Genomic DNA, 14,279 nt, shown 5'->3' on the forward strand with positions numbered 1-14,279 from the left:
TCAGGGAGCAGAACAATGTGCCTTGTTTGAAGTACAGGCAGCAGCAGCACACTGCTCAAATTGTACACCAATAACCAAAGCAAAATACAAGGTAGCCAAAAACAGGCTTCCAAAGCAAAAATTGAAAGATTAGTCTTACCATCACCAGTAAATCATCCTAATTGTTAAAGATGGTACAGCTGCTCCATAAATGACTTAGTTTTTAAACAAAAAAACCAAACCAAAACAAAATAACAAACCAACCAACCCAGACCCAAGCAAACAGATAATCCAAGCAATTGCACTAAAGCCAAGCAGATATATTGGCAACTCCCATTGTTATAGATTGTAAATTCAGATTGAGGTGCCGTTGTTAATTAGAAAATTTAAATATAGACTAGACTTTGATTGAAGCATTTATAGTCATAGCCATCTACAAAATAGTGGATGCTAGCATATTCCTTTATTTGACATGTTAACAGGTTGACAGATTCTTGTGTGCTGGATTGGGAGGGTGGTTCAGTGGACTTTCACAAGTTGGTTTGGAAGTAAAAAACTACTTTTGGGAAATTGTGCTTTGATATGTATACATGGCAGGGCCATATTCTTTCTTGCTTCCTCTTGCAGTGCTTCATGACCTGGGGTCTGACTAAAGAGTGAATTTGACAAACTCATTGTGATGTCATCTTTAAGATCAGATAATTTTTACTGGATTTTTTTCTCATTTTTCTTTTGGCCTTTCTTGTTTACACCTTTCTGAAGTGCCATCATTTTGGACTGCTTTCTCCCAGAGGAAGCTAGAAATGAGAATCTTGTCTACTTGTATGTTGCTCCAGTATATCCAGCCTACTTTTACTCTCCAAAAGCCTTCAGCAACTGACCAGTTCACTTTAAATCAAATGTCTTACATGAATTGTTTCTCAAGATCAGTGAAGAAAGTGTCATCTTGAGACCAAATTAGAACACAGAATTTATTGAGTACCTTTTAAAACCCAGGCTGGCAAAAGTATGTCTTTCCAGCAAGGTACACCTCATCAGCATCTGTACACAGATCCCATTGCATCTATGAGGATGTTCCCACAACAAATAAGGCAGATAGGTAGCATCATAAACTCACTTCACAGTAAATGCTAGACTTTACCTCTTTCGTGTTTCAAAAAGTAGAATCTATGTGGTGGCAGGAAAAAAAGGTAGGGATGGAAGGTAAGTATGGGAGTGCTCTGAATCATGGTGTATGATGACAAGGATAATTTAAAGGAGGACAAAAAACTATGAGTATTCTTTAAATGTGAAGCTTTAAGACATTAATTACGTAAAAATCATGTGACTGCTGGACCTCTAACCATAACAGATAAAATAATTAGGTTATTTTATTATTTTTTTTTCTGAAAAAGAAAATTGGTGTCAAGGTTGATAAATTTGTAAGGCTGAATTAAAGATGATTGTTGTGAAGAGTGTGAAATTACTACTTTGTTTCCAAATTCAAATTAATTTAATTTGCCTCTGAGAATTTAGCTTATTCTGTAGATATATTCTGTTATAAACACTCTTATACATTATGAGAGTATTTTAAAACCCACAACCTCAGACTTGCTGTAAAGCAGAAGTTAAAATATTGATTTCAATAAAACATTTTTTGATTTTAAGAAAAACACAAGACTTCATTTTCATCAATGAGGATAATTTTATCTGCATTCTAATAATATTTCGAATTCTGAATTGCACGATTTTTTTTTTTTTTTTCAGGATGCAAGGCATGCTGCAGAAGGAGAAATATACACAAAACTTAACCAAAAAATAGATGAATTCATTCAGATTGCTGATTATGATTGGACAATGTCTGAATCAGATGGAAGAGCCAGTGGGTACTTAATGGACCTTATTAACTTTTTAAGAAGCACATTTCAAGTTTTCACTCATTTACCTGTAAGTGTTCAAAATGAAGTTTAATTTCAAACTATTGGAGCATTATTTTCACAGTATCACAGTATCACAGTATGTTAGAGATTGGAAGGGACCTCAAGAGATCATCTAGTCCAATCCCCCTGCCAGAGCAGGAACACCTAGATAAGGTTATTTTATTTTATTTTAAAGTACTAAGATTTTGTACTAAGAATTGTGCACATGCTGGCAGATGTATTTTAAATTCTTTTTCAGAACAAAGGTATTTTCAGATGTGTTTCAGTATGTTGATGATGCTTAACCATGATAATACTTAGAAAATATTTTCAAATACTTTAGTAATATTGTTAACAACAGCTAATTTACAAATAGTATAAGAACTCAAGCAGTTTTGTAAGGCATCAGATGGCCTTTTCAATTAACCATATTGGTTCTCTGTACACATGCATTGATCCAAGCAATGCAGAATTGGTGCAAATCTTGCATTTGTGCAGAAGATTATGGAGGTCTTGTATTCTCCAAGATTTGGGTTTTTCAGCTAAATAGTTTTGGTCATTAAAAGTAATGTGATTCTAGTTAACTGTGCTTCATTGAAGTGAATCCTGCTTCATATTCAAATTTATCCTGAATTATTTTGTCCCAGCTAAAAGGTTATTGTCTGGTTTCCACTTGCTTTAAGACAAAAAAAGAGTATTTCTAGTTTGATTTATCATCATAATAGTTTACAGCTTTATATGTCCGGAGTAACTTCAGTAAGTCTTTCAAGCTACATCTGCTTTTCATCAGTCCTTAGTTGCTACTGCCACACTGATGATGTCTGAATGCTTTACCCATATGCAATGCCTATAATAATAATTCCTCAATGCACAGAAAGTTTTGAGTCTTCAGACTGAAGTAAAAGATAATTTATTTATGTGCACAGCAAGGTGTTGAAGCTGCTGGCAGTGTAGGCTTATCTGGTCTTCTAATCGCACGTGAAGAGCTGTGATTCTTCCGTCTCTTTTTTTTTTACTGACTCAAAGACATAAACCGCTCACAATGTATCACATAATATTGATGTGAATGTGACATGTAAGACATGTACTTCTGCGGCAAATCAGTTGAGATTTTTTTGATAAAGAATAGCAAGTTTGTTAGATAGTTTTAAATTCATTGTAACTTGACATATGAAGCAGTGTGAACAAATGGCACTGCTCCTCAATGGTCATATACATGTAACAGTTAAGGGGTGTGCAACTTCTAGAGGAATATGTACAGAAGTCTTTCATGAATGTAGGTTGTGATACAGATGTTCAGAAATAATGTGTTATGAGGGATGGAAAGAACCAGCTGTGGCATTAGGACTTCAAAAGTGTGAAAGGAATAGAAATTTCTGCCTGGGTGCACAAGTCAGCCTTTGGAGAAAGCTAGTTCCCATGAAGAGGTTATTTTGTAATTTCACACCCTGGTCAGGTAACAGGCAGATGTAGAACTATATGGACAACTAGTCTGGACTGGCAAGAGAGTTCTGGTAATTTTTTTACTTACCCTGTGTGCTGCTCTCTGTTCTGGCCTGGTGAGTTGTGGAAACATACAGTCCTATGAATGCTATAGTGCGTGAGCTGTGGAGGTTTTATGAAAATGTATATACAGTTTCATTATGGTGATTCTGGTTAGATATGTATTAGCAAGTTATTTTCATTAAGAGAAAATTCATAGCAAAAGCATTTTCAAAGATAAGACCAGAACTAGGTTCCATAACTCATTAAAATAGCAGGCTCTTTGAAGTGCTAAACTAAGCTAGATTGTCATCTGCTATAGTTGAGATTTGGAATAGTTTAAGTATTCTTTTTCATTAATGGATTATGCCATTAATGTCACAGTGTCATTTTTGTAGTAATTTTTGTGTGGCTGGAAGAAACATCCCACTGCTCGAAGTAGTTTCTTAGAACCTTTACTGTAATTAGAAATCAAAGAACAAAAGTCCTAGCCATTCACCATAATTTTAGTAAGGAAAAGAGGAGAAAAAGTAGAGGAAGCTCAGCTCCTCCTGCCTTAGCATATCTGGTCACGTTAGAGGGCATTGTGCTAGGGCTAGTGGCACTAGTTTGGCTGTACTAGTTTTCTGTAGTCTTGTTCAAGGGTCACTGAGTTTCTGCAAAGAGAAGCCTTCCTGTAGAAGTGCTATAATATGTGCTTTAACGTGGTTTTTTTTCTTGTGGACATTGTGTTCCTGTCGTTAGAGTCTTGCTGAATTTTAGATTTATGTGTAAGCTGCATAAATGCACAGGGATGTATCTCCTTTTGTGCTTCTCTGTGGGACTATACTGAAGTATTTCTGTACCAAAGTAGACATAACTTTTAAAAATTATTTTGTGTTACGTATCTGTTTCATACAACTTGTATTATGTTCATTGGAACATTAGAGATCTTAATCATGTAGACTGTGATCTCAATGTTACTGAACCTGCACACTTTGTGTCAGAACTTAGTTGGGGTCTGATATCTCTACTGACTCACTGGAAATGTCTTCTGTCTCTGAAGCTTTCTGTATTTTTCTCTTAAGTTTTACATCTTAGTTTTCTCCTGTGCTTGTTTACTGCACTTAAGAAACAGTTGGGGAAAAGAAAATAGCTTTATTCCACCCTGCAGTTATATTGCCATTAGATTTATGTTAAAATTGATTGGGTCGTATTACATTTAGATTCTTACTGTCCAGAGCCATTCTAAGAATTACTTGAACAAAGTATCTTAATGACATACAGATAGCCTCTGTAAGCCAAGATAGTGAATATGGCATTTTTTAATCTAAGTATTTTGGAATACGTGATTTCTTAAAGGCATATCAACAGACACTTTGTAATTTGTGATGTTTTAGCATACAGTTCTTTGTTACAGAAAACATTTTATTGTCAGATTAGTATTTTTAAAATTCTAATATTTTTGTTATGCCTCAACAAAATACTGTATGATTTCACAGGTTAAAAAAAAGTAATTTAAGGAATTATGTACCTGTAATTGTTCTTTTTGGAAGTTTTTTATTACCTTTTATTGCTACCAATTTTTTATTCTTTTTTTTTTTTTTTTTTTTGATGTTGACAGTACATCTTAATTTTTTTGTTTTGATTGCCTTACTGGTTTCCTTCTCAGAATAACAACAATGACCATGCAGCTATGTCGGTAAGTAGATGCAAGATGAAGAAAAAGCATGTGAACTGAAAAACTATGAACTGCCTGCAGGCTTATTGCTTCAATTTTTAATCATTTAATAAAAAGATCCTTCTCTTTTGCTGATGACTTACTGCATACCTTGTGTGGTTGAATGCAGGGATCAAGTTAAGGACTAACATTGGGGTTTCATACACTGGAACAGCAGGAGCCCTAAAAATCTTGCAGAAGGTTGGTGTGGTGTGCCTTGCATCCCAAATGAGATAATTTAGAAAAGACTAGGAGGCCTTTTGCAAGAAAGGTCAGGTATCAAAATGCAGCTATAAGACCTGCATACAGAATAAGGGTAAAGTGATAGAATAAAGAATCAGTGAAAGTTCCATCATTTCTCTGCTGCATCTGTCTGGGGCTAAGGGAATGTGTGTACTCAATTTTTATAATTTTTTCTTAGATGATGAATTGCATTTAAGAATTCTTTTGTGCCCTGATTATTTTCAGGTCATCAATTTTTTTATGAAGAGTTTATTTTGATTTGGCGTAAACATTTCCATGATAATGAAAGTCTTGAAATTAATATTATTCTGTTAAGAGTGTTTCTGAATACTGAATTTCTGAACTTTTGGTATTTTTTCTTATTATATGGTAGAATCTTGTTCACTTAATCAGTGTACAGCAACAAATGTATACTGTGATGTTCACTGTTTAAGTGAACAAATTGTACGTCATTTAAAGTACACAGTATGTGAATAACCCTGTTCATTGCTGTAATCTGAAAAACAGTTGGCTGACTAGTAGCTCTGTGAATCTGGAAAGAGGATCTACAGTGGGCTTCTAAGTTGTTAGAACCCTGGAGCACATGAGTTACAAGTGAAGGTTTAGGGAGGTGGATTATTTAGTCTGTTAAAAAGAAGGGTGAGGAGAGGGAGATCCAGTGGCAGCCTACAACTTCTTAAAGAACAGATACAAAGGTGATGGACCCAAACTCTTCCTGGTAGGACAGACAAATCCACATGTGACTGTGGTCACAGGTAGAAGCTTGTGAGATGAGGCTTTGACATTAAGAAAAAAGTTTGCAAAAAGAGAGTACTGTGGTGGTGGAGAAGATTACCCAGTGAAGCTGTTGAATTCCCCTCGGCTGTTTTGGAGGCTCAGCCAGAATAAGGGACAGTGGACCTGAACTTGTGTTGTAACAGTCGCACTTGGGTAGGAGGTTGGACTAGGTGACATTGATGTTTACTCCAGTGAACATTTCTATGATTTGGATACTCAGCCTGATGTTGAGCTGTCAGGCTAATAGGTGTTTTGAACACTGAATATTGATTGTTTTGTGTGGAAATACTTCCTGTTAATGTAGAATAGGTATCAGTGTGCTGGTTATGTCACAACCAAGCACTAGCAGAATTTCAGCAATGCAGAGCACAGAGGCTACATTCCTTTTGGGAGGTTATAATTTGAGAGTCATGCAGTTATTAACGGTTCTCTTTTCTAAAAAGTCACAAGAATTTAGTCTTTAAGATTATTTCTGTTTTCAGGTTTTTTTTACATCGCCTTTTAATTTCATATTGCAGTTTATAGTTCCATTAGATATTTTGAATCAAAAAGCAAATTGAAATTTCATTATACAACCATTAATCTCATAAAATCAGTTGGGTGATCAAATTTGTTATTAAATATCTGCATTTTTTAGCTTTTATTTTGAACAGTTGAAAAAAAATTTTACCTTTTATTTTCAGATCAGTTAAATTGAAATTATAAAGGGTGTGTATGTAAGTGTTTTTAATCCAAGTTTAGACTTAGCTGAACTTTTATTCTTGACATACTTTGTCAATATAAAGTTAGTATTGAACAACTTACTTTCAAGTAGGTGTTCTTTATTATTTCAGTAGAACTTGGGGCAGAGACTGGAAGTAGAATTGATTCTTAAAAATTCCATTATTGTTTTTTACTATACTTGTATATTAACAATAATTCAAAAATTGGATTTTAGTCTTGATGTTAAGTAATATAATGCTTTAGTTACTCTGACTAATAAAATCTGTATGTTTAGTTTCTTTGAAATTTTAGAAATTTTTTCATTATGTCATTTCATATTGTTAAATGAATTCCTCAGCTTCTTAGGTTTAACATAAGTTTTGCTATTTCCTTTTATGCTGAGGATGGCAGTTTGTGTTATTTTATTGTTTCCATGATTGGCAGCAAAACCCTAATTTCACAGCTTGCAGTGAGGGTGAAGGGGTGGTGGTTTTCTGCAGCTATATTTAAAAGCTGTCAATCAACAGCCTCCACGGGCTACTTAAAGAATGGGTTTTCTTACTGATTCCTCCAAATGTCGCTTCATGCTGTCTTTGATTGGCACAACCTGGCAGGGAGGATGGATGAATCTGTCACTGGTTGGTTAATTGTGTTGCTGGTCTCAGCCTGACATCAGGTCTTTGACTCCTAAGTAGCTCAATACAAAACAAATTAGCAGATTGTAGTCATATTTCTCATTCTATATGCTTTGACTTTGTTGAATGCAGTCCATAAATCATATTGACTGACACCACAGTGAATGATGAAAACTGCTTTTGGGACAGCTAGCATGAGTCTTAGAAAGGAGTATTGCGAAGGTGCCATGGAAGGATGCATATGGCTGACCCTCTGGGAATTTCCTAGGAGCCAAATGTCTCTTTACTGCAATTGTTCTTAGGAGAAAAGCTTTTGGGTCCTATAAAAAAGGATTTAATATGTCAGCAGATTCTCTTTACAAGCTCCTTTGAAATATAAGAAGTTTGTCTGAGGGTTTTCTCTTTTTACAAACTTGTATTTCAGCAAAATGTAAAGGCTGGGTGAAAAAACAGTTGCCTTTAACACTGTTAGCAGGTGGTTTTGCTTATAGAATAGGGTCCTTGTTTCCTAAACTTTACATTGGTTGAGTGGAAGAATAGGTTTTGTAGATAGCACCAATTAGCATGGGCAAAGCAGAGATAATAGTAAGTGTCTCCAAATGGGAGGCAACTGGAGTGACTGCGAGAAGCCTGCTGGATATTTGCATGCTATTGAATATAAGTATTTATTTGCTAGATACAATAACCACAGCCACCTTACTAGAAAAGAATAATAGTAATTTAAAAAGGAAAACAACAAACACCCAAACCTGACAAATAATAAACATTATGAATGTTTTAAAAATAACAGAAATTTGTTTAATTCTGGAAAAATAGTTTTACTGCTAAGTTCATGACCCCTTAAATTTCCTCTTCAAAATGTTTTATGAAAAAATAGCAAACGATTAATTGGTGGATGGTGGAATTTTGGAGATTGATGTTTAATTATACCTCACATTTGTCAAACATGAATTTGAGTTTAATTTATTTCTGAATATTGTACATCAAATGTATTTTGAACTGGGAAGCACTGTATTTTGAAGAGGATAACAGTAAAGTTCACATTTCTCTCAGTTAAAATTCAGCATTTTGATTGATATATGTAGGTTTGTTTTTTCTCTAGTTTTAAGAGAACTGAGTGTATTGAGGAAGTATAAACTGTTATTCGTTGATGTGTCATGTGAACAATAAGCCTGTAGTTCAAGTTACATAGTTGGAAATAATTTAAATATTAGGATGTTTCCATTTAATGAAATTTAAAAATAAACATTAAACACACATGTAGTGATACTAAAAGTCCAAGTGGCTTTTACCATGTCATTTCTGCATTGTAACCATTATCTTGTGCTCCAGTATTATTGATATTTGCCAGACTGCAACAATTAACTACAGATGCTTGTTAGAAATATAAAATTATGTCTTTTATTTAAAGTATTATAGGAGTACACATTATTTACATGTAAAATAAATTAAATGTTAAATTTTTTCTTGACAGCCTATTAATCTGGTTGTACTTTATTACATTATAGTGGCAGCATAAATAGGACATGGAGCTGATTTGATGGAGAAGTACATTAAACAGAGATGCACTAGTTGTTCCATTAAATCAAAATGTCATTTCCATTAAGTATTTCAAACCTACTACACTGTAATTAAATGAAGTGTGGCCCATTGATTCCCCTTCTCACTTTCTTTTTTCCTTCCTTTTCCCCCTTTTTTTTCCTCTTTTTTTTTTTTTTCCCATTCATATTGATATTGTTCTGCTTGGGGAATAGAGCTGCATGTCTCCCAGTGTAATTACCATTGGGTTTGGGAGACTTTTAAGCATGCTGTTCTTGCATTGTTTCATACATTCCTCGTTGTCAGTTCATCTGTTTAGGTAAAAAATGTTATTTGCTTTTCTGAGATTTTCAATTAAAAACCTGACATCTCATTTTAGATATAAAGCTCCTAACTGTTTAAGGTGTCTTAATGCTGACGAGGTATTAGCAAAAGCCATTTAATGTTTCAGTGTGACATGTGAGGAGAGTGAATGCTTTCCATTGTGTTGTCTACATTTTAATTATGTTGTAACAAAGAATGAATTTTTAAAGTTAAAAATATTTAGGGCCAAATTTGCTTTCAGTTATATATATACATGAAAATTCAAATGACATGAGCAAATTGTCTTATTAAGGACAAGGTCTGGCTATACAGATGTTGGAGCAGAACTTTCCAAACTCTTGGGAACAGTGAACTGGATAGATCAAAGCGGTCTATCCTTACCATTTTTCGTTGCTTGTATATGTTTCTGTGAGTCAACAATGAATTGATCAACCTAACTTTGCAGAAAACAGCTGAAGAACCATTGCTTTAGAGAAATGGGTGTCATTGCTTTATTGATGGGTATAAGTAAAACAATAGTGGTGTGTACCCTAGTAGATTTATTATATAATTATGATTTCTTTCGTGTAAGCATGTTAATAGTTGTTTTTGTTTTAATACAATTGTAACTTAGATATTGGTTGAAAAGCATAGTTTCAATACATTAAGCTACAAAGATCATATAATTCACATTTGAAAGCCAAGATCACTCTGCTCTAAAAGACTGCAGTGCTATGGATAGAATGGTGAATAGATTGGTTATCTAGTCTTAATGGATGTTCTTAATTTTAATTTAGAATTTTCATATCTTTCACCTTTTCTTTTATTTTTTAATTTTTAATATTTTATCAGATTAAAGTCTGATTTTGTGCTTTGCTTTTTGGTCTCATGTTTGGAAAATGATTTGTCTCAATTACATATACATTGTAAAGAGAAATGTTACTAATTAGGCTATGTTTGGAAAATGATTTCTACTTTGTACAGCAGAGGGCTACATCTCATTTTGCCAGTAGCTGATTACTGGCAGCACTTATTAAGCACCTGAAAAGATGATGGATAACCATGAATATTTGTAAAACTTTGGCAAGAAGTTTGAGATGGAATTCAAGCAATTAAAGTGCCAATAATTAGCACATGCTATTATGAAAAATGGCCTAACTGAAAGCAGTGATTTTTATTTATAGAAAGTTTGGGTTTATTTTTCTGGCTATTGTTAAATATATGCAGCATGTTTATTTGCATTACATTCTTACTTTCATTGTTTGGGTGAAAAAAATTAAAATAAATCCACGAAACTGTTCATATTTATATTGTTATTATTTTAAAAATGTCCTTGTATTCATGAAGACAATTGGATTTCTGGAAGAAATATCAATTGTTGCTATACCATATATTTAATTTAGATCTCTGTTTGATTTAACAGAAACAAAGCAAACAGATTAAAGAAATAATAGCAAGTATGATCCTTCTCCTTCTAATCTAAGCCCTACATCATTAACGCTTCAGTGTGTATTAAAATCAAACCAGATAAACAGTTCTGTAGTGATGTATAATTTATTTCTATCTTAAAATTTGTTGCTCTTTCTACTAGGGAAAAGTGGCCCAGACAGCTTGCATGTCAGCTTGCCAGCATCTTTCAACATCCCTAATGCAGATGCTACTGGACAATGAATTAAAACAAATAAGCATGGGAGCAATTCAGCAGTTTAATTTAGATGTGATACAGTGTGAATGTAAGTAGATGTTCCAGAATTCCTATTTATATCTGTCTTAACACTGCAAAAAAGTTATTTAATGTAAGTCACATACAGATCTTTTTTCCATAATCTGCTAAAGCTTTGCCCTTAAAAAAAAAGAAAAAACCATATTCTTGTAAATGTATTTCTGAGTCAGTATGTTAACATTTCTGGGAAATTTTTTATGAAACCTTTTTTAACTCAAGTATCTGATTGAGACATGCATCTGTTGTTACTGTTAATGGGATCATAATTGCTATATCTACGAAAAAGACAATAGTACAAAATTGCCCAAAAGCACCACATAAATATTATGGGGTTATAGCTGAGGAAAAAAAGATCAAATGTCTGTGAAATTTGAATTTTCCTTCTTGAGTTTATTTATGATGACACAAATTTCAAATGTGCTGTTGCATAGGTTTTCCTCCCTCCTAGAACTATTACTGCCTTACTCACACTCCAGAATAATAGTACTGATTTAATAAACATCAGATGTTCTTTTATTCTTACTGTTCAATACATGGCATCAGAATTATTTTATAAAACTGGTTCAATCCAGCACTGAAGGCAAGATTACTTTCCTCAGTGTTTTGCATGAAGGTCACTGCTGAGGATGAGCTGTTAATCTGTATGAAGGAAATTACTTCCGTAATGTCATTGTGTTATGAACAGGTTTTAGGCCTGGTTTTATAGTTGATGGCTGAGATATAATGAAAAGGCTCGCTAGCATTTTTTTCAATGCATGTTTTTTTCAATACTTATGCTCTCTTTTTCAAAGTATCTTTCCTCTTACATGTTTGAAGCATGGATCTCAATAGTTTTGGTAACAACTGTAAAATAGGGGAGTTCTGCAAGTCACATCCTGAGGTTTTTAGTTTGGACACGTGAAAAAATTGGCTACTTAAATAGCAGCCATCTATGGGAAATTAAATTTGATTTTAAGCAATCTGTTTGCTATCACAAAAGGTTCTTGTGGGAGTCCAGGGACAGAGTTAAGGGGCATTTTTTACATTTTAACCATATGCTTATCTTTCCTTCTCCTGCCTCATTTATTACATTCCAGATAAACTGTAACATCATTCTGACAGTTCTTCATTGCACAGCCTTAAGGCTTTTCTGTGTGTGAAATAAATTGATGGGATTATCAGGGTCCAATTGAAAAAATATGTGACCATGACATTAAAGTCTGTGTTGTGATTGCAGAAATTGGCCAAAGAGATAATGGTTTGATTTTTTATTTTCCTTTTTTTTTTTTTTTTTTTTTTACTTTTAGTACACTTGATGTTGCAAATTTAGTGGTGTTCTTTTCAGGAAGGTGAGTAGGGGTAGAGGTATGTGCGTTTGTGTAGTTTTCTAGATGTAAAAAAGATCCTAGTTGTGAAAACAGAAAATCCATAGTATTTGTAGTATTGACACCATAATCATTCATCTAGATGAGCAGAATTGGTGCACCCACTAAAGAGTCATCTGCCTAAATAGTGTAGCAGTGAAAAATGATTGCCCACTACCATGTTATTCTGTTACTTGTATTTAAAATATCATCTGTGAACAGTGCAGTACTTCACTACACTGTATAGATTAAGCAGTTCACCGTTTCACTTGGGGATTTCTAGCAGTACAGGGGATAAAACGTATGCCTTGCAGGTGGCTTTCACAGTATGAACACAGCAAAGTAGTGACAAGTCCCATAAAGTCTGTCTGTTGTCTGGTCTCTGAGTTGCTTTCAGATCTTTTTCTTTTCAGCCTTTGCCTGTAGTATACCATTCTCATATCTATTACTGCTCTTTCTACCATCTTTTGTTGCTGCACAGTGGAAACTTCAATCAGTGAAGAAATCTTAGGAGAGTTTTAGCTAATCTAATGTGATAATGTTTCATTGTTTTAAGATTTAAATATATCCTTGAGACAGCATGTTTTGTTATATGTAGCAGTTATATTGAGCATATTGAGGACATGGAAAACCTTCAGCCAAAATGAGAAAGTTTCAAAAAGCTAGTAACTTAAAGACTGAAAAATGTATTCTTTCCACCATGGCAAAACATCTGGTGTGGGTTGTATAGATGCAAATACAACAAACTTTAATTCTTCCTTTCTGCAAAGCGTTTAAAGCATGTTAGAAAAAAATTTGGTTTTTTGCACAGAAATCCTTTGAGTAGCTTAAAGATAATTATGGAAGCTTGTCATAATAGTATGTTGCAACACGTAATATCTTACAATCTGTGGAATAAGGGATCGATGCAAGATTTTGCTCAGACTTCTTTGCTGTTGTGGTTTCATTCATAAGGTCCATCACAGGCGGCACATTTGAGGCCTCACTGTGTGCCTGTGATTTATGTTCTTGTTCATCACTCTCCCCTAGCTTTATTCTTTGGCACTTTGAGACTAATGGATATGACAGTGACATTTCAATTAGTGCTTAGAGTGTGCGAATAATTCTCAACTGCTGGGTAGTTTCCTACTGTATTGTATACATGGATTTGGCATTTTACTTATAGATACAGTGGAGTATACTCAGATGGATTTTGAACTAAGAAGTTATGTGAGATAAGGTATGTGTAAAACATGTTACAGTATGTCAGATATGTGTGGTTTTTTTAAATCTTGGCAATATTCTAGGTATTTATTCTGATCTTTAACATTGCATTTTTATCCTTTATAATATGAAGAGATCTAAGTGAAAGCAGGAAAATGTGATTACTTGTCAGCTTTTTTTTTTTCTTCTCCATTAAAAAGTAATCAGCAGTCCAGCCAACAACCCAACATTTGTTAATGAGCAGTGATATGTTAAAATCGGCAATTGCTGAGGTTCATAGTCACAGCAAACAGGTAGAATAGTAAGCGAACTTCCAAGAAAGGAAGGTGGAAGGGAAGGAGATGATCTTGTGTTGAATGCTGGGATTTCATCCTGCACTGCATTTCTGTGCAAAACAGAGCAGAAAGTCTGGAAGCAGCTGCTTTTTCTTTGCTTTTGCTCAAGAACAGTAATAGTATGAAGTGGTCTTCTCTGGTGATTTATTAATAAAAAACCAACCCAAACAACAAAACAAACCAAGTTACTGTCTTTTTTCTCTGCTTCTATAAGTTTTTTGTTTTCTTTCCAGAAAGTCCAAAAGCTTTCAGTTTGATTTCAGTTTGTCCTCTTCTAATTGAAGTATTTCTCTACTTTTTCTACATATTTTGTAATTTATACCATCCAAATCTAGGTACGTTATACCAGCTTTTTATCAAGGAATTAGAACTCGTCAGAAATTCTTAATTGATGGAAGAGTTACAAGTAATATTCATC

General features: G+C 34.0%; 1 protein-coding gene across 4 annotated transcripts in view; it reads left to right on the top strand.

Moving 5' to 3' along the window:
* The window catches only part of EXOC6 (exocyst complex component 6), a gene marked incomplete at its 5' end in the record, with an annotated part of 90,992 nt that overhangs the window by 46,872 nt on the left and 29,841 nt on the right, over positions 1 to 14,279 (top strand). For 2 of the 4 annotated variants that reach the window (XM_080620257.1, XM_080620255.1), the window contains 2 exons: positions 1,726 to 1,905; positions 10,849 to 10,990. In XM_080620257.1, the coding sequence (XP_080476383.1) occupies positions 1,726 to 1,905; positions 10,849 to 10,990 (322 nt within the window). Of the gene's footprint in view, positions 1 to 1,725; positions 1,906 to 4,962; positions 5,443 to 10,848; positions 10,991 to 14,279 lie in introns of those variants that run through there. The other 2 variants (XR_013957107.1, XM_080620256.1) reach the window with 2 other exon arrangements.

The sequence above is a fragment of the Psittacula echo genome, assembly GCF_963264785.1.
Source record: "Psittacula echo genome assembly, chromosome: 6".
Lineage (NCBI taxonomy): Eukaryota > Metazoa > Chordata > Aves > Psittaciformes > Psittacidae > Psittacula > Psittacula echo.